General features: G+C 35.3%; 1 protein-coding gene across 1 annotated transcript in view; it reads right to left on the reverse strand.

The window, feature by feature from the left end:
• The window catches only part of NCAPG (non-SMC condensin I complex subunit G), a 50,307-nt gene that overhangs the window by 2,886 nt on the left and 28,222 nt on the right, over positions 1-19,199 (reverse strand). Inside the window, exons 15-18 of the mRNA XM_028087770.2 lie at positions 3,156-3,337; positions 2,703-2,877; positions 706-867; positions 280-415 (exon numbers count right to left, since the gene is read on the reverse strand). Of these exons, the coding sequence (XP_027943571.1) occupies positions 280-415; positions 706-867; positions 2,703-2,877; positions 3,156-3,337 (655 nt within the window). The remainder of the gene's footprint in view (positions 1-279; positions 416-705; positions 868-2,702; positions 2,878-3,155; positions 3,338-19,199) is intronic.

Below are 19,199 nucleotides of genomic sequence, written 5' to 3' on the forward strand. Positions count from 1 at the left end.
ACTGAAAATTATCATAAATCAGTGTTCCAAAAAACGTGAATACTGGAAAGCAAACGAAACCAAAGACAGTATGCATGGTCATATGGTGAAAAATGTACACATAAAAAAACTACGAAAGTAGAATAAACACTCAGCAGTAATACACTTTCCAAGGGAATTAATTGGAAACATTTTTCTTTCATTCCTGAAATCCAACCACATGTTAGAGGAGAAAAAAAAACGCCTCTTTAAGATGCAAAGGACAGAATCTTACAAATACTCAGGTTAGTATGTTATTACCATCTTCAATTTGAAAAGCAGTCGTAGTCATGTTGGCATCCTGTGCTGCTACCACTTGGTCATACTCTTTATTTCCTTTTTCTAACTGAATCTTGATTTTCTCCAGAGCTCTCAGACATGTCCTGTCTTTTACTTGCTATAACAGAAAACATCATTAATGTTTTTTTAATGCAGCATTTTCTAATCTTCTTTCAAAAAAGTTATATATGGATATCAAGATGTTTAAAAACATTTAAAAAATTCTATTAAATTTATGAAGGAAATATTTACTTCAAATGAGCAGACACAATTTGCCGACATATGTATAATTTAATACAACCATGTAATGTATTTAATACAATAATTTAATACAACCACATAAATTCTACTTCAATAAAAAATTTGTTCACAGTAATTTATATACAGAGTAATTAGAAACTACTTTACCTCCAGAATTTCATTCAACAGAACCAAAAGATCTTGAGCAAGATTGCTACTGAGTTCTAAAGAACCCAAGGCTTTCGTATAGACCCGAATTTCTGGTGAACATGGACATGTTAAGATCTCATTGCAAATTTTTATAGCCAAATTGTCATGAACTGATAAGGCCTAGGAAATCAAGAGAAAAAGGTTTTGTAAACTGGAAATGGTATTACAATAGTTTCTACATATCTAACAAACATTTCCAACTAATTATCTTGCCATATAATAATGCAAAATGTCTAAATCCAAATTTAACATATTCCTTCCCAACTGAACTCCCCCTCTTCTTACAGAGGATCCTGTGGTACAGGGTCCAGATCCACCCCCTTCATGAATGAAGCATTCATCTCCAGCTACTCTGAGTTCTGGAGGCTAGAAGTTCTCAGGTGCAGAATGATCTAAGCTGGAGATGGTAGGGCCTGCCACTAATGTCCTCCTTCAATGGCTGGAAGATATGCAGATACAACAGCCCAGCCTTGTCTCCGTCTGAACAACTCAAAGGATTAGCCCAGTTCTGGAGCCTCCATTCCTATGGGATGAGCTGGGGCTTTAAGACTGCGTGACAGTTCAGGTTCTTCCTCTGCCCCAACCTACTTCCCTCACTCCTCCAGGATGTTGATCAGGAGAAAACTCTGCAATTAAAAGATGTCAACAACTTCTTTGAAGTCCTCTGTAACCCATACTCAGGACCTTAAGAGTTATCTTGGTTGGATTCCATCTTCCTTGCCTCCCTAAGTTCTTTCTTCATGTCTTTATACCCATATTTTTTTTTCCATGTCACTGTCTACTTTTCTTTCTACTTTCTATTGCTATTATCTTTTTTCTACAAGCTTTTTATCTCTTAATTATATGGATTTCCAACTGCTCTCTTAATATTCACTCTATTCCTCTCACCAGTTCACCTCATATAACAATACTGACCACCAAATTGATCTTCCTAATAGGTAATTTTCATCCCATTAAGCCTTTCAATATATACCCTACATCATTACGGCAAATACGGCCAACTCCAAATTCCCTACCTTAACGTTCTGCCCTCAACGGCCATTCTGGCTCCTTAGCCAGAATGATTCTTCCATAGTCCCCTGCATGACTTGGACAACCAGCTACATTTAATCACTTTTACCTAAAGTCTTTTTCTCTACCCAAACCACTGTCCAAATCCCAACAAGACCGAACTGAATTTTACTAGTAATGCTGTACTCATCACCCCTACTACATGAACCCTGCCTTCTTCTTAAGTCCTAAAGCACTTAGTAGCTCTCTCACTTACCCTTACTATATTTTGCCTTAATATCCTTTGTAATCATCTTTCCAAACATGTAACATAATGACTTGAATGGAGTATGCAGTCATTAAATTAATTAAATTAAATTAAAAAGCTATACTTTCAACTTAATTAGCTAGCATCTGAAATCATTAATAACACATTAATTTTCAATATGGTAACAAGTTTAATTAAATGATTAGGTTAAAAGATCCAAAACCCAGCTTAAGTTTAATTTATGGGACAGTTTACAGTTAACTTATCTTCTTTGAATTAAAAACAAAAATGAGCTTGAGGTGACCAATTCATTCTTTGAATTCTCCTTCCTTGTATCAGAAACAAAGCAGATAAGCCAACGTTTGAAGATTCAATGAGTCCTAGATAAACATAGGACATTTTTCAGAATGTTTAATATAGCCAGCACTAGGTTGGGAGGGGGTAGTGAGAGAGTTGAATTTTTGGTAAGTTCTGAATTTCAGTAGCAAATTATTTCTATCTTTATATGATTATCACATTTCCCAAAAGATCTTTTTCTTCCTTTGTGTTATGTGCCACCATATAGACCAGAAATCTCAAGATCAAACCATGGCCTCTATTTCTAAGAACCTATGAAAAGGATTATTTTATCAAAAACAACAGTGACCTGTATGATAGTCATCATCCTTACCATCCATAGGCTAACATACCCACCCACCTGATAATCTTGTGAATTCTTGGCCTGAGGATTTAATCCACTTGGTCTTGTCAAATCTACAAGTAACTCAGCAACATTAGTGATATCTACTTCAGCTAAAGGAGAAGAGGCAGGAGCACTGGCCAGTGTTTGCAGAGTTGGAAGAAAGGCTTCTTCAAAACATTCCTGATTAGTCCTATTGAAAAACAATTTGAAAAGTATGTGAGCAAAGAAAAGGCATAGGATTCTCAAAAAAAAAAAAAATGTATAAAATTCACCCCATCAAGATACAGTATATTTTCATCTAGGAAAGAGACAAGTAATTCAGGTAAATAAAATCTAGGCAAGTTCTCATTTTCATTATTAACCACTGGAAAAAAAGAACAGTAACAAAATTATATTTATAGATATGACTCATGGGGAGCCTGAATTTAACTTCAAGTCAGATTCTGATTTATCAATATAACTAAATACCTGTTCGCATAAGCAAACATGGGGAAGAACACGCCTAGGCAATGTCGAAGTCGAACATCCTCTTCAGTCACAGGATTGTACCATAACAAGATAAGACGAGAAAGAATCCTGCTGCTGACCAACAGCCCTGAGAACATCAGCTTGGCTAGTCCTTCTGCAGCTCCTGTCCTGAGTTCAGATACCTAATAAAAATGACTTTCATTAAAAAAAATTTTTAATTTGTATTTCCTTCTTAAGCCTTACAATGTAGCCTTTCCTACAATATTTTTCTATGAACTATCAAAAAATCACTCATACTATGAATTTGTTAAAGATACATAAAAAGATTTTAGGTTAAGGCTATATGACAAATTATTACTCTAGCTAAGAAAACTTCAATTCCCTTAAAATTTTTTTAGAAGAAATCAAAAGTTACAACAGTAATGTATTACATGCTTCTCATGAAGTAAGATATAGAAAACACTCGGTAATGATCCCTACCATCAGAGGAAGGTGACCTATAAACAGAATCTCCAGAGGTGGGAGTGACAATGTATATGAATAAAGGGTAAATAGGAATAGAAGGTGTACAAGTGGAAAATGGAATTCCTAGAAAGAGTAAACAAAGCAAAGCTTAGAGAAGAAAATGTAAAAGAAGATATGGTGATATTCAAATGGAGGTACAGGCATAAAGACAGGCAACTAAAAATACTAGTTAGAGACTGAATTATTAAAGTCAAGCCTCTGACACTTCCTAGCTGCATGATCCTGTGCATATTAACTTTGTACCCCATTTTTTAAAAAAAGATTTACATATTTATTTTAGAGAGGGAGCACACGTGAGTGGGGGAAGGGGCACTGGGAGAGAATCTCAAGCAGACTCCCCACTAAGTGCAGCGCCCCCACGTGGGGCTTGATCCCATAACCCTGAGATCATGACCTGAGGTGAAATAGACGCTCAACTGACTGAGCCACCCAGGTACCCAATGTATCCTACTTTTTTCATACAAAAATAAAAAGTTCTGAATTTTAAAAAAGGATAATAAAATTACAGTTACAAAGATAACGAAATACTACCAATAAAACTCTTAAAAACATTATCCAGACAGGGGTGCCTGGGTGCCTCAGTCGGTTAAGTGTCTGACTCTTGGTATCAGCTCAAGTTATAATCTCAAGGTCCTGAGATCCAGACCTGAGTTGGGCTCAGAGCTCAGCAGGGAGTGTGCTTGTCCCTCTCCCTCTGCTCTTCCCCCACTCTATTGCTCTGTCTCAAATAAATAAATAAAATCTTTTTTTAAAAAGTGCTAGCCACATAGTATATCCTCAACAAATAGCAGTTATTGTTTATTATTACTGAATAACAGTAAATTTGCTCAGTGATCACATTACAGAGATCCTGAAAATCAGGCAAAAACATTCAGCTGTAGTGAGGCAGAATGTGGAACCACTTAAGGTTTTTGAAATGGCAGAGAAATAAAGCCTTAAATGAGGTTTTAGGAAAATTATCTTTGCGGATTATAATCTCTGAATGTAAAACAAGTCTAAACTAGAGACAGAAGTAAAAACAATGGAACAAGCAAATACAAGAACTATTTCAAAAATTCTTCCAAAACTCAAAAATAAAGAGTTAGAGGCCAACAAGATTAATAAGTGCTAGGGCACTAGCACGTGCTTTCCACACACTAACTCATTTTGGGCTCACAACAACCAGAGGGCAGAAACCTTGTTCCACTCAGCACTGTACTCTCAAGAACATAGTGACTGGCACATAATTTGCCCTCAAATATTTGTTGACTTAATTAAAGAACCATCCAGTGAATAGGAATCATTATCCCCATTTTGCAAACGAGGAAAAAAGCCAGAGACAGTAAACACCTTATTGAAGATTCACAGAAATGCAACCAGAACACAAATGTACAAGTCTACAACTTCAAAGGCTGCATGCTCCCCATCTCTTTAAAATGTTTAACTGTGACATACTTTCCTGATAGCGATAGTGATCCATCTGAAGTTGAATGTCAGGAATTTGAAATGAAACAGAACTGCAAGTCTTTAAAGCATGTAAAACAATTCTTATTAGGGCCCAGAGGGCAGTGAAGTAAGTCAGATTTTGTTTAGTGGTAATGACAAAAATAAAGTCAAAATCACAGAATCTAATATAGCCATAAAGAGATTAAGGTACCAGTACTATTTAAGGAAAAAAAAAAAAAAGCTTCATTCCTTTGTCACACAGTTTTACTGTTCAGTCATTTTCTACCAATGCAATGTCAGCAAGCCCACAGCACTGGGTAATTCCCAACAGGAAATTAGTATATCGCTTGAATATTAACTGAAAATTTAAAAACCAACAACTGCCTTTTGACTGGTGAGTTTAATTTATTTACACTTAAATCACTGACAAGGAAGGACTGATTACAATTTTGCAATCAAAATGTGGTAAGTCAAAAACTATTAAAAGAGACAAAGAACGATAAATACTGATATTAAAAAGGTCAATTCATCAAAAGATAATTAAAAGTATAGATAAAACAAACAGAGCCTCAGAATACATAAACAAGCATTGGCAGAAATGCAGAATGAAATAGCTCAACAATAATAACTGAAGAGTTTTCCGGAATGGACAGAGTACCCAGGCAGATCAGCAAGAAAACAAGGACTTGAACAATATTACAGACCAACCAGACCCACCAAACACGTAGTCCCTCCACCTCACTATAGTAGAATACACTTCCTTCTCAAGGGCACATGGAATATCCTCATGGACTGACACTATGTTAGGCCAAAAACAACTCGAAATAAATTTTAAAAGAATTAAAACATCAAAATATCTTCTCAAACCACAAGAGAATATACCTAGAAAGCAATACCAGAAGAAGACTGTAAAATTCACAAATATGTGTAAACAATATACTTTTTACAAACCAATGAGTCAAAGAAGACATAAAAAGGAAATTTAGAAAACACTTAGAAATGAACTAAAATGAAAAATACAAAAACCCAAAACCTAGGAAGTGCAACATAAGCTGTCTTCACAGGACAATGTATAGCAGTAAATGCCTACACTGAAAAAGAAAAAAAAAATCTCGGACTTCCAGGAAGATGGTGGAATAGGAGTATCCTAAGCTCACCTCCTCCCATGGATATACCTAGATAATATCCACATCAGTGTAAATCACCCAGAAAACAACCCAAAGACTCTCCACAGCTAAATGTAGAGAAGAGGCCACATCGAAAAGAGCACAAGGGGTGGAGACATGGCCATGAACCAAACTGACTCATGGGACTGTCCACAGGAGGGACACTGCAGCCACTGGACAGAGGAGAGGAGGAGACCCCACCCCAGGCACCCCAGGCACCCCAGGTACTGGAGAACTGCACTGGAAAGAAGAATCCCATTTATAACATATGGCTTTGAAAACCAGAGAGACTTAACACTGTGAGTTCTTAAAATCAGTGGGGCTTAACACGTGGAACTTTAAAAAATCAGCCAACTGGGCTCTGGGAGAGACAAATGGAGATAGGAAACTCAGTCCCTGCCCTTAAGGAGAGAGCATAACAAACAACCCCTAAGATACAGCATGAAAGCAGTAATTTGCAAAAGGCCTGGAGTATACAGGAAGATTTATTTACTAATCTCAGAATGTGTGCTAGAGGGACAGGGATCTTTAGGAGACTTCTCCAAGAACAAAAGAGCTGGCAGTGCCATTTCCCTCCTCTGGCCCCCAGCCCAGATATCCAACATTTGAGGGAACCAGCCCAGGATGAACATGTTCCACCTACCTTGCTAACAGCACACCCCACTCCTGAATTCTCCAGACCTGCCCCTTCCAACTCACCCACAACAGAAATTCTCCAAAGCAGCTAAAGCAGTGGGGTGAAGGCACACATCTAATCTGACTGCAGGCCCTGCCTACCAATGAAAGCTTCCCAGGGGACAACACTGGGAGAGTCATTTCCGTTCTTTGTGAACACATCTCTGACAAACACCCAGGCTGACCCAATCAAGCCTAAAGTAGCCCCAGACTGACCCACAAAAATATAGGGACTAAAGCTTGCCAACAAGCAAAGGGAACCATTGCAGATGACTGGATTGAAGGCAAACGTGGCTCAGCCACAACAGGAGGGCGCGTAGCACACAAAGGAGACACTCCTGAAGCACCAGGTTCTGGTGAGCAGGGGACACTGCACTCAGGACACTACAGGACCTCTTCTTCATACAGCCACTACTTTCAAGAGCAGAAGACAAATCTGACTTTCCTAACATGTAGAAACAGAGTTAGACAAAATGAGACAGAGGAATATGTCCCAAATAAAAAAACAAGACAAAATCACAAGTAAGAGAGCTAAATGAAAAGGAGATAAGTAATATGCCTGATAGATAATTTAAAGTAATGGTCACTAAGATACTCACTGGACTTGAGAAAAGAGTGGAGGATCTCAGTGAGACCCACAACAAAGGGATGGAAAAAAATAAAGAACCAATGAGAAATGAAGAACTCAGTAACTGAAATTAAAAATACACTAGAGGGAATAAACAGTAGATTGGAGGAAGCAGAACAGATCAATGAACTGGAGGACAGAGTAATGGAAAATAATCAAGCTGAACAAAAGAAAAAATAATAAAAAATGAGAATAGATTAAGGGAATTCAGTGACACCACCAAGCATAATAACATTTGCATTATAGAGATCCCAGAAGGAGAAGAGAGAGAAAAGAGGAGAAAATTCATTTGAAGAATAGGTGAAAACTGTCCAAAACTGGGGAAGGAAACAGAAATCCAGACCCAAGAGGCACAGAGAGCCCCCAGCAAAATCAACCCAAGGAGGTCCACACCAAAACACATAGTAATTAAACTGGCAAAAAGTAGTGGGGCGCCTGGGTGGCTCAGTCGGTTGAGTGCCCAACTCTTGGTTTTCAGCTCAAGTCATGATCTCAGGGTCATGGAATTAAGCCCTGCATCGGGCTCCACACTCAGTGTGGAGTCGCTTGAGATTCTCTGCCTCTCCCTCTGCCCCTCCCCTTGCTCACATGCTCCCTAAAATAAATAAAATCTTTTAAAAATTGGCAAATAGCAGAGATAAAGAATTCTATTTTTTTTAATTTTTATTTTTAAACTGTTATGTTAGTCACCATACATTACATCATTAGTTTTTGATGTAGTCCTCGTGATTCATTGTTTGTGTATAACATCCAGTGCTCCATGCAGTACGTGCCCTCCTTAATACCCATCACCAGGCTAACCCATCCCCCCACCCCCTTCCCCTCTAAAACCCTCAGTTTGTTTCTCAGAGTCCACAGTCTCTCATGGTTCGTCTCCCCTTCTGATTCCCCCCCCTTCATTTTTCCCTTCCTTCTCCTAATGTCCTCCACGCTATTCCTCATGTTCCACAATATGATATGATATAACTGACTTTAAAGAGAATTTTAAAAGCAGAAAGAGAAAAGAAGAAGGTTACACACAAGGGAAACCCCATAAGAATATCAGCTGACTTTTCAGCAGAAATTTTGCAACTCAGAAGGGAATGACATGATATATTCAAAGTGCTGAAAGAAAAAACATGCAACCAAGAACACTCTATCCAGCAAGACTATCATTCAGAATAGAAGGAGAGATAAAGAGTTTTTCAGACAAACAAGTTAAAGGAATTCAGGGGCGCCTGGGTGGCTCAGTTGTTAAGCATCTGCCTTCGGCTCAGGTCATGATCCCAGGGTCCTGGGGTCGAGCCCCGCATCGGGCTCCCTGCTCGGCGGGAAGCCTGCTTCTCCCTCTGCCACTCCCTCTGCTTCTGTTCCTTCTCTCGATGTGTCTCTGTCAAATAAATAAATAAAATCTAAAAAAAAAAAAAAGCTAAAGGACTTCATCCCCATAAACCAGCCTTATAAGAAATGTTACAGGGGATTCTTTTAGTGGAAAAGAAACACCATAAGCAGGAGTAAGAAAACTAGGAAGCACAAAAGGAGTGAAATTAAGTATACCTAAAAATCAGTCAAGGAATTCACAAAAGGAAAAGAAAGTATAACACTGTGTCTCTAAAATGTGGGGAGAGAGGAGTAGAAATTTAGTACTTTTAAAATGGTTCAAACTTAAGCAACCATCAACTTAATATAAACTGCTATATCCATATATAGCAGGTTATATGTAAACCTGATGGTAACCATAAATCAAATATCAGTAACAGATAAGCAAAAAGTAGAGAAAGGAATCCATGCATATCACTAAAGAAAGCCAGCAAACTGTGAATGAAGAGACCAAGAAAGGAACAGAGAAGAACTACAAAAACAACCACAAAACAAGTAACAGAAGAGCAGTAAGTACATACCTATCAATAATTACTTTGAATGTAAATGGACTAAATGCTCCAATCAAAAGACATATAGTGACAGAATGGATTTAAAAAAAAAAATGCTGCCTACAAAAAACTCTTTTCAGGTCTAAAGACATGTGCAAATTGAAAGTGAGGGATAGAAAAACATTTATCTGCAAATGGAAGTGAAAAGAAAGCTGGGGTAGAAACAGTTATATCAGACAAAACAGACTTTAAAACAAAGTCTGTAACTAGAGACAAAGGACAATACATAATCAAAAGATAACAAAAAACAAAAAAAAGGAAGTAATGGATGGCAATATAATTATAGTAGTGGACTTCAACACCGCACTTACAGAAATGGATACATCATCCAAACAGAAAATAAACAAGGAAATAATGACTTTCAATGATGCATTAAACAAGATGGATCTAATAGATATATATTCAGAACATTCCATCCCAAAAGAGCAGAATATACATTGTTTTCAAGGGCACATGGAACATTCTCAAGAAAATACCACGTTAGCCAACAAAACAAATCTCAACAAAAGGACTGAAATCATACCATGCATCTTTTCCAACCACAATGCTATGGAACTAGAAATCAACCACAAGAAAAAATCTGGAAAGAAGATAAATACATGGAGGTTAAATAATATGCTGCTAAACAATTAAGGAGGCAACCAAGAAATCAAACAAATCAAAAAGTAAAATGGAGAGACATTAAAAGGAAAAAAATCTTTGGGAATGCACCAAAAGCTATTTTGAGAGGGAAGTTTATCACAATACAGACCTACCTCAAGAAAGAAAAAAAATCTCAAACAACCTAAACTTACACATAATAGAGCTAGAAAAAGAAGAATAAACAAAATCCAAAACCAGTAGAAGAAAGAAAACAAAAATTAGAAAAAAAAATAAATGAAATAAAAACTAAAAAAACTAATAAAACTGATAAATGAAGCCAGGAGCTTGTTATTTGAAAAGACCAACAAAACTGACAAACTTTAGCAAGATTCATCAAAAAAAAAAAAAAAAAAAGAAAGAAAGAAAAAGAAAAAAAGGAGGACTCAAAATCAGAATGAAATAAGAAAAATAACAACATCACAGAAATATTAAAGATGATAAGCAAATCTTATGAAACATTATGTGCCAACAAACTGGACAACCAAGAAGAAACAGATAAATTCCTAGAAATATGTAACCTCCCAAAACTGAATCAGGAATAAATAGAAAATTTGAATGGTTCAATTACCAGCAATGAAATTGAGTCAATAATAAAAAAAATTCCCAACAAACAAAAGTTCAGGGCCACTTGCCACTAGGCCCCACAGGTGAATTTTACCAAACATTTAAAGAAAAGTTGTTACCTATTTTTCTCAAACTATTCCAAAAAATAGAAGAGGAAGGAAAGTTTCCAAATTCATTCTATGAAGCCAGCATCACCCTGATACCAAAACCACATAAAGACACTACAAAATAATATATCTAATGAACATAGGTGCAAAATTCCTCAACAAAATATTAGCAAATGGAAACAGTATATTAAAATTTTTTTTTTTATTTTTAAAAATTAAAAAAAAATCATTCATCATGATCAAGTAGGATTTATTCCTGGGTTGCAAGGGTGGCTCAATATTTGCAAATATTGTGAAAAAAAAAAATGTGATACATCACATCAACAAGACAAAGGCTAAATGTTCTATTGATCTACTGATCTTTTCAATAGATGTAGAAAAAGCATATGACAAGTACAACATCCATTTATAATAAAAACCCTCAACAAAGTATGTTTAGAGGGAACATACCTCAACATACTAAAGGCCATAAATGAAAAACCCACAGCTAACATCATAGTCAGTGGTTAAAAAAAGGACAAAAAAACATAAAAAACCCAGAGCTCTTCCCCTAAGATCAGGAACAAGACAAAGATATCCACTCTCACTCTTTTACTCAACATAGTTCTGGAAGTCCTAGCCGTAGCAATCAGACAACAAAAAGAAATAAAAGGCATCTAAATCAGTAAGGGATAAGTAAAATTCACTATTTACTGATGAAATGATATCCTATAGAGAAAACCCTAAAGACTCCACCAAAACACTACCAGAACTGATAAATGAATTCAGGAAGGTCGGATACAAAAATCAATATACAGAAATTGTTTGCATTCCTAAATATACAAATAATAAAGTAACAGAAAGAGAAATTAAGAAAACAATCCCATTTACAATTGCACCAAAAAGATTAAAATACCTAGGAATAAATGTAACCAAGAAGGTGAAAGACCTGTACTCTGAAAACTATAAAACAGTGATAAAAGAAACTGAAGATGACACAAACAAATGGAAAGATATTCCATGTTCATGAACTGGGAGAACAATATTGTTAAAATGTCCATACTACCCAAAGCAATCTACACATTTAATGCAATCCCTACCAAAATACCAATAGCATTTTTCACAAAACTAGAACAAATAGCCCTAAAATACGTATGGAACCACAAAAGACCCCAAAAAGCCAGAGTAATCTTGAAAAAGAAGAACTGGAGGTTTCACAACTCCAGATTTCAAGATATACTACAAAGCTGTAGTAATTAAAATAGTAAGGCACTGGCACAAAAAATAGACACAAACATCAAAAGAACAAAATACAGAGCCCAGAAATAAACACACAATTATATGTTCAATTAATCTTCAAGAAAGGAGGCAAAAACATACAAATGGGAAGAAGACAAGTCTCTTCAACAAGTGGCTTTGGGAAAACTAAACAGCTACATGCAAAACAATGAAACTGGACAATTTTCTTACACCATACACAAAAACAAACTCAAAATGCTAATGCTAAATGAAAATCTAAATGTGAGACCTGAAACCATAAATATCCTAGAAGAGAACACAGGCAGTAATTTCTTTGGTATCAGCAGTAGCAACACTTTCCTAGATATGTCTCCTGAGGAAAGGGAAACAAAAGCAAAAATAAACAAACTACTGGTATTACATCAAAACAGAAAGCTACTGCACAGCAAAGGAAATAATCAACAAAACTAAAAGATATCCTACTGAATGGGAGAAGATATTCACAAATGACATATCTGATAAAGAATTAGTATCAAAAATATATAAAGAACTCATACAACTCAACACTAAAAAATGGCAGAAGACATGAACAGACATTTCTCCAAAGACATACAGATGGCCAACAGACACATGAAAAGATGCTCAACATCACTTATCATCAGGGAAATGCAATTCAAAACCTCAATGATATTAACTCACACCTGTAAGAATGGCTAAAATCAAAAACACAAGAGACAACAAGTTTGGCAAGGATGTGGAGAAAAGGAACCCTCATGTGCTGTTGGTGAGAATGCAAGTATGAAGGTGCCTCAAAAAATTAAAAATAGAATTATCATATGATCCAGTAATTCCACTACTGGGTATTTACCCAAAGAATATAAAAACATCAATTCCAAAAAGATACATACACATAGTTACTGCACTATTATTTACAATAGCCAAAATATGGAAACAATGCATGTGTCCATCAGTAGATGAATGGATAAATATATATATATAAATACATACAATGGAATATTACTCAGCCAAAAATAAAAAATAGAGAATGAAATCTTGCCATCTGCAACAACATGGATGGATCAAGAGGGTATAATGCTAAATGAAATAAATCAATCAGTGGGGTGCCTGGGTGGCTCAGTGGGTTAAGTGTTCGACTCTTGACCTTGGCTCAGGTCTTGATCTCACAGTCATGAGTTTGAGCCCGCATTAAAAAAAAGGAAAAAGAAAAAAGTCAATCAAAGAAAGACAAACACCATATGATTTCATTCATATATGAAATTTAAGAAACAAAACAACGGAACAATGAAAAAAAGACACACCAATAAACAGACTCTTAAATAAAGAGAACAAACTCCTTTACCAGAGGAAAGGGGGGAGAGTTGGGGTGGATAAAATAGGTGAAAGAAACTAAAAGTACACTTATCATAATGAGCACTGAGTAAAGCGCAGAACTGTTGAATCATTATACTGTACACCTGAAACTAATGTAACAGTGTACATTAATTACACTGGAATTAAAAAAAACAAAACAAAACAAAAAATACCTCAATAACCTAACTTTATACTTTAAGGAACTTATTAAAAAAAAAAAAACCTAAACCTAAAGAAGGAAGGAGAAAGAAAATACTAAAGATTAGAGAAGAGAAACAAAACAGAGAGAAAAACAGAAAAATCAATGAAACCAAAAGTTGGTTCTTTGAAAATATGAACACAATTGACAAACCTTCAGCTAGAGTGATAAAGATGAAAGAAGATGCAAACAACTGAAATCAGAATTGAAAGCAGGAACATTACAACTGACCTTACAGTAATAAAAAGAATTGTAAAATACTATAAACTGAACACCAAAAATTAAATAACTTAGATAAAATGGACATTTCCTAGAAAGACAAATTACCAAAACTGATTCAGTAAAAAAAAAAAAAAAAAAAAAAAAAAAATCCAAATAGACCTCTAATTATACTTTGATTGAATAAGTAATGAGAAACCTCCCCAAGAAAAAAGTCCAATCCCAGATGGCTTTACTGGTAAATTCCCACCAAGTAATAAAAGAAGAATTCACAGCAATCTTCTCAAAGCCTTCCAATAAACAGAAGAGGAACAAACAATTCCTAACTCAGTATATGAAGTCAGTATTACACGAATAACCAAAGGGAGACAAAGACAGTGCAAGACAACAGCCCAATTTCCCTTATGAATACAGGCATAAAAATCTTCAACAAAATGGTACCAAATCAAATCCAACAACATATTAAAAAGATTATACACCATATACCATAACCAAGTAGAACTTATCCTAAGAATGCAAGGGTGGTTCAACAGAAGAAAATCAAACAAAGTAACATACATCAATAAAACAAAGGAACAAAAACCCATACAAGCATCTCATTGATGTAGAAAAAGTATTTGAAAAATTAAACATGCTTTCATGACAAAAGCAAAACAAAGCCAAAACAAAGAAAAAAACCCAGACAAGAATAGAAGGGAACTTTCTCAAGGTGATAAGGTCATTTATAAAGAACCTACATCATACTAAATAGTTAAAGACTGAAAAATTTTCCCTTAAGATTAGAGACGAAAGAACAATGCTTGTTTTAACCATTGCTGCCTCAACAGTGTACTGAAAGTTCCAGTTAGAGCAATTAGGCAGGAAAAATAAAACAGAAAGAAAAAGAAATAAAACACATACAAATTGGAAAGAATTGAAACAATGTCTCTTCACAGATGACATGATTCTATATAGAGAAAATCCCAAAGAATTCACACACACACAAATTACAAGAATTAATAAGTGAATGCAGCAAAGTTGAATACCAAATCAAATAAACACACAGAAAACCCAATTAAGTTTCTATACAAAATCAGTGAACCCCCCAAAAAGGAAATTAAGAAAACTCTATTTACAATAGCATCCAAATACGTAAGAATAAATTTAACCAAGAAAATCAAACATTTATACCCTGAAAACTACAAAACACTTTTGAAAGAAATGAAAGATGACCTAAATAAATGGAAAGGCATCCAAGTTTATGGATTGGAAGATTTAACATTATTAAGACGGCAATACTATCCAGTGTGATCTACATGTCCAAATGCAACCCCTATCAAAATTCTAATGGGCTTTTTTGCAGAAATGGAAAAACCAATCCTCCAATTCATGAAGAATTGCAAAGGACCCCGAGTAGCCAAACAATATTGAAAATAAAGAACAAAGTTGGAGAACTCAACTCCCTAATTTCAAAACTTATTATGAAGTTACACCAATTAAAATGGTGTGGTACTGGATTGACAGAGATAATGTAATATAATTGAGAGTCCAGAAATAAACTCACACAAGTACGGTCCAGCTGATTCTCAACAAAAGTGCCAAAACAATTCAGTGGGAAAAAAAAATCCTATCTTCAATTAATGGTGCTAAGACAAACTGGATGTCCACAAGCAAAACAATGAAGTTGGAACTCCACCTCACACCATGTAGAAATATTATCTGAAAATTCATCAAAAGCCTAAATATAAAAAGCTAAAAGTAAAACTCTTAGAAGAAAACACAGAGACAAATCTCCATAACTTGGATTGGCAATATATTCTTAGGACACCAAAAGATGCACAAGCAATAAAAGGGTAAAAAACATAACTTAGTCTTTATCAAAATTACAAATGTTTTATATATCTAAGGACATTCTTAAGAAAAGTCAACCTATAGGACAAAATATATGCATATTATATATTTGATAAGGATCTACTACTCAGAATATATGAAGAACTCCAAAAGGGACAACCCAATTTAAAAATGGGAAAGGATTTGAAAAGACATTTCTCCAAATAAGACATACAAATAGGCAACAAGCACATAAAGATACTCCTCATTAGTCATTAGAGAAATACAATTCAAAACCACTGGAAGTATCTTTTCAATCTACTAAAATGGCTAAAAAAAATTTTAATGGAAAATAACAAGTGTTGATATGAATGTGGGAAAATTGAAGTCCTTGTACAATGTTGTAAAATGCAAAATGGTTTGACTGCTGTGGAAAACAATTTGACAGTTCCTCAAAGAAGTTAAAGAAAATGATCACATGAAACAATAAAACTCCTAGAATAAAACAGGTCTTGGTGATTTTTTGGATTGACACCAAAAGCAAAGTCAACATCAGCAAAAATAAGTGGGACTACATCAACCTGAACAGCTCTGCACAGCAAGGGAAACCATCAACAAAATGAAAAGACAACCTATATATTGCAAAAAAAATTTGCAAATTATATATTTAATAACAGGTTAATATTCCAAATATATAAGGTACTCATATAGCTCAATAGCAAAAAAACCCAAACAATCCAATTAAAATACAAATCAAAACTACAATGAGAAAGCACCTCACACCTGTCAGAATGGCTAAAATCAACAACACAAGAAACAACAGGTGTTGTCAAGGATATGGAGAAAGGGGAACCCTCTTGCACTGTTGGTGGGAATGCAAACTGGTACAGCCACGCTAGAAAACAGTACGAAGGTTCCTCAAAAAGTTAAAAATAGAACTACCCTATAATCCAATGACTGCACTACTCAGTATTTAGCCAAAGAATACAAAAACACTAATTCAAAGGGATACATGCACCCCAATGTTTATAGCAACATTATCTACAGTAGTCAAATTATAGAAGGAGTCTAAGTGTCCATCAACTAATGAATGGATAAAGAGGTGGTGTGTATATATATATATATATATATATATATATATATATATACACACACACACACACACACACACACACACACACACACACAGTGGAATATCACTCAGCCATCAAAAAGAATGAAATCTTGCCATTTGCAAAGACATGGATGAATCTAGAGAGTATTTGCTAAGTGAAATAAGTCAGAGAAAGACATACTATCTGATTTCACTCATACATGGAATTTAAGAAACAAAACAAATGAGCAAAGGAAAAAAGAGGAGAGGCAAACTAAGAAACAAGACTCTTAACTGTACAGAACAAGCTAATGGTTACCAGAAGGGGGATGGGTGGAGGATGGGTTAAAGAGGTGATGGGGATGAAGGAGGGCACCTGTGATGAGCATCAGCTGTTGTATGGAAGTGGTGAATCACCATATGGACACCTGAAACTACTATTACACTGTATGCTAACTAACTGGAATTTAAATAAAAACTTTAAAAAAACGAGCAGAGGAGTTGAAATGGTATTTTTCTAAAAACACAGAAACAACCAACAGGCACACGATAAAGTGCTCAACATCACTAATCATCATGGAAATGCAAATCAAAACCACAATGCATTATCACCTCAACTTGTTTGAATGACTTTCAACAAAAACCCAAAAGCTAAGTATTGGTGAGGATGTGGAGAAAAGGGAAGCCTTGTGCACTGCTGGTGGGAATGTAAACTGGTGCAGCACTGTGGAAAACAACAGAGAGGTTCCTCAAAAAATTAAAAACAAGAGTGCGTGAGTGGCTCATTGTCCGACTTCGGCTCAGGTCCTGAGATCAAACCCCACATCCAGCTCCTTGTTCAGGGGCGAGTCTGCTTGAGATTCTCTCCCATTCCCTCTGCACCTTCCCCTGCTCAAACACTGTCTCTCTAAAATGAATGGATAAATCTTAAAAAAAATAAAAAAATAAAAATAGAATTACCATATGACAGAGCAATCTCACTTCAGGATATATATCCAAAGGAAATGAAAACAGAATCTCAAAGAGATATCTGCACTCTCATGTTCACTGCAGCATTATTTACAATAGCCAAGATATGGAAACAACCTAAATGCCCACTGACAGATGAATGAATGAAGATGGGCATATATATGAATATATACAACAGAATATATTTGGAGATAAGAAAAGGAAATCCTACCATTAACAACATGGATAGGCCTTCAGGACACGGTGCTAAGTGAAACACCCAGACAAAGACAAATACTATATGTATCACTTTAAATGTAGAATCTAAAAAAAAAATAAAATAAAATAAAAAAATGGTCAAACTCATAGAAATGGAGTAGAAAAGTAGCTGCCAGGACTGGGGGGTTGGGAGAAATACAGAAACATTGGTAAAAGGGTACAAACTTTCAGCTACAAGTTCTTAAAAAATAAATAAATAAATAAATAAAATTCTGGAGACCTAATGTAAAACATGGTGATTATAGATGGTAACACTGTATTGTATAATTGAACTTTGCTAGGAGAGTAGAATTTAAATGTTCTCACTAAAACAAGTAAATAAATATGTGAATTGTTGGGATGTGTTAATTAACTAGATTGGGGGTGAATCATTAAAAAAAAAAAAAATTACCATAAATCCCAGTAAGCCCCTCCTAGGCATATACCCCAAAGAACACAAAACAAATACATGCCCACACATGTTCATAACAGGACTATACACCCAATAGCTAAAAGATGAAAACAGCCCAAATATTTTTCAATGGATGAAGGGCTAAGGAAATTGTGATATATACATAAAATGAGAGAGTGTTCTGCCATAAGAAGGAATGAAGTACTGATACAAGCTACAATATGAATGAGCCTCAAAAATAAGCTAAGTGCCACAGTGATTATAATTCTCAATGGAGAAAAACTGAGAGCTTTTCCCTTAAGGTCAGGAACACAGCAAGGATGCCCACTTTTACCACTACTGAAGCTATAAGTCCTAGCTTCAGTAATCAGACAACAAAAAGAAAGAAAAGGCAAATAAACCACCTGTGTGGGCCCCAGCAAAAAAAATAAAAATAAAAATAAAAAATAAAAAATAAAGAAAGAAAAGGCATCCAAATCAGCAAAGAAGTAATCAAACTCTCTTTCTTCGCAGATGACACGATACTTTATGGGGAAAACCCAAAAGATTCCACCCCAAAATTGCTAGAACTCATACAGCAATTCAGCAATGTGGCAGCATACAAATCAATGCAAAGAAATCAGTTGCATTTCTATACACTAACAATGAGACATAAGAAAGAGAAATTAAGGAATCGATCCCATTCACAATCGCACCAAAAACCATTAGATACCTAGGAATAAACCTAACCAAAGAGGTAAAGGATCTGTACTCTAGAAACTACAGAACACTTATGAAAGAAACTGAGGAATACACAAGGAGATGGAAAAACATTCCATGCTCATGGATTGGAAGAATAAACATTGTTAAAATGTCTATGTTTCCCAGAGCAATCC

This window comes from Eumetopias jubatus, unplaced genomic scaffold (assembly GCF_037043125.1).
Source record: "Eumetopias jubatus isolate StellerSeaLion01/CBP00866 unplaced genomic scaffold, mEumJub1_p1.0 scaffold_2, whole genome shotgun sequence".
NCBI classification, from domain to species: domain Eukaryota; kingdom Metazoa; phylum Chordata; class Mammalia; order Carnivora; family Otariidae; genus Eumetopias; species Eumetopias jubatus.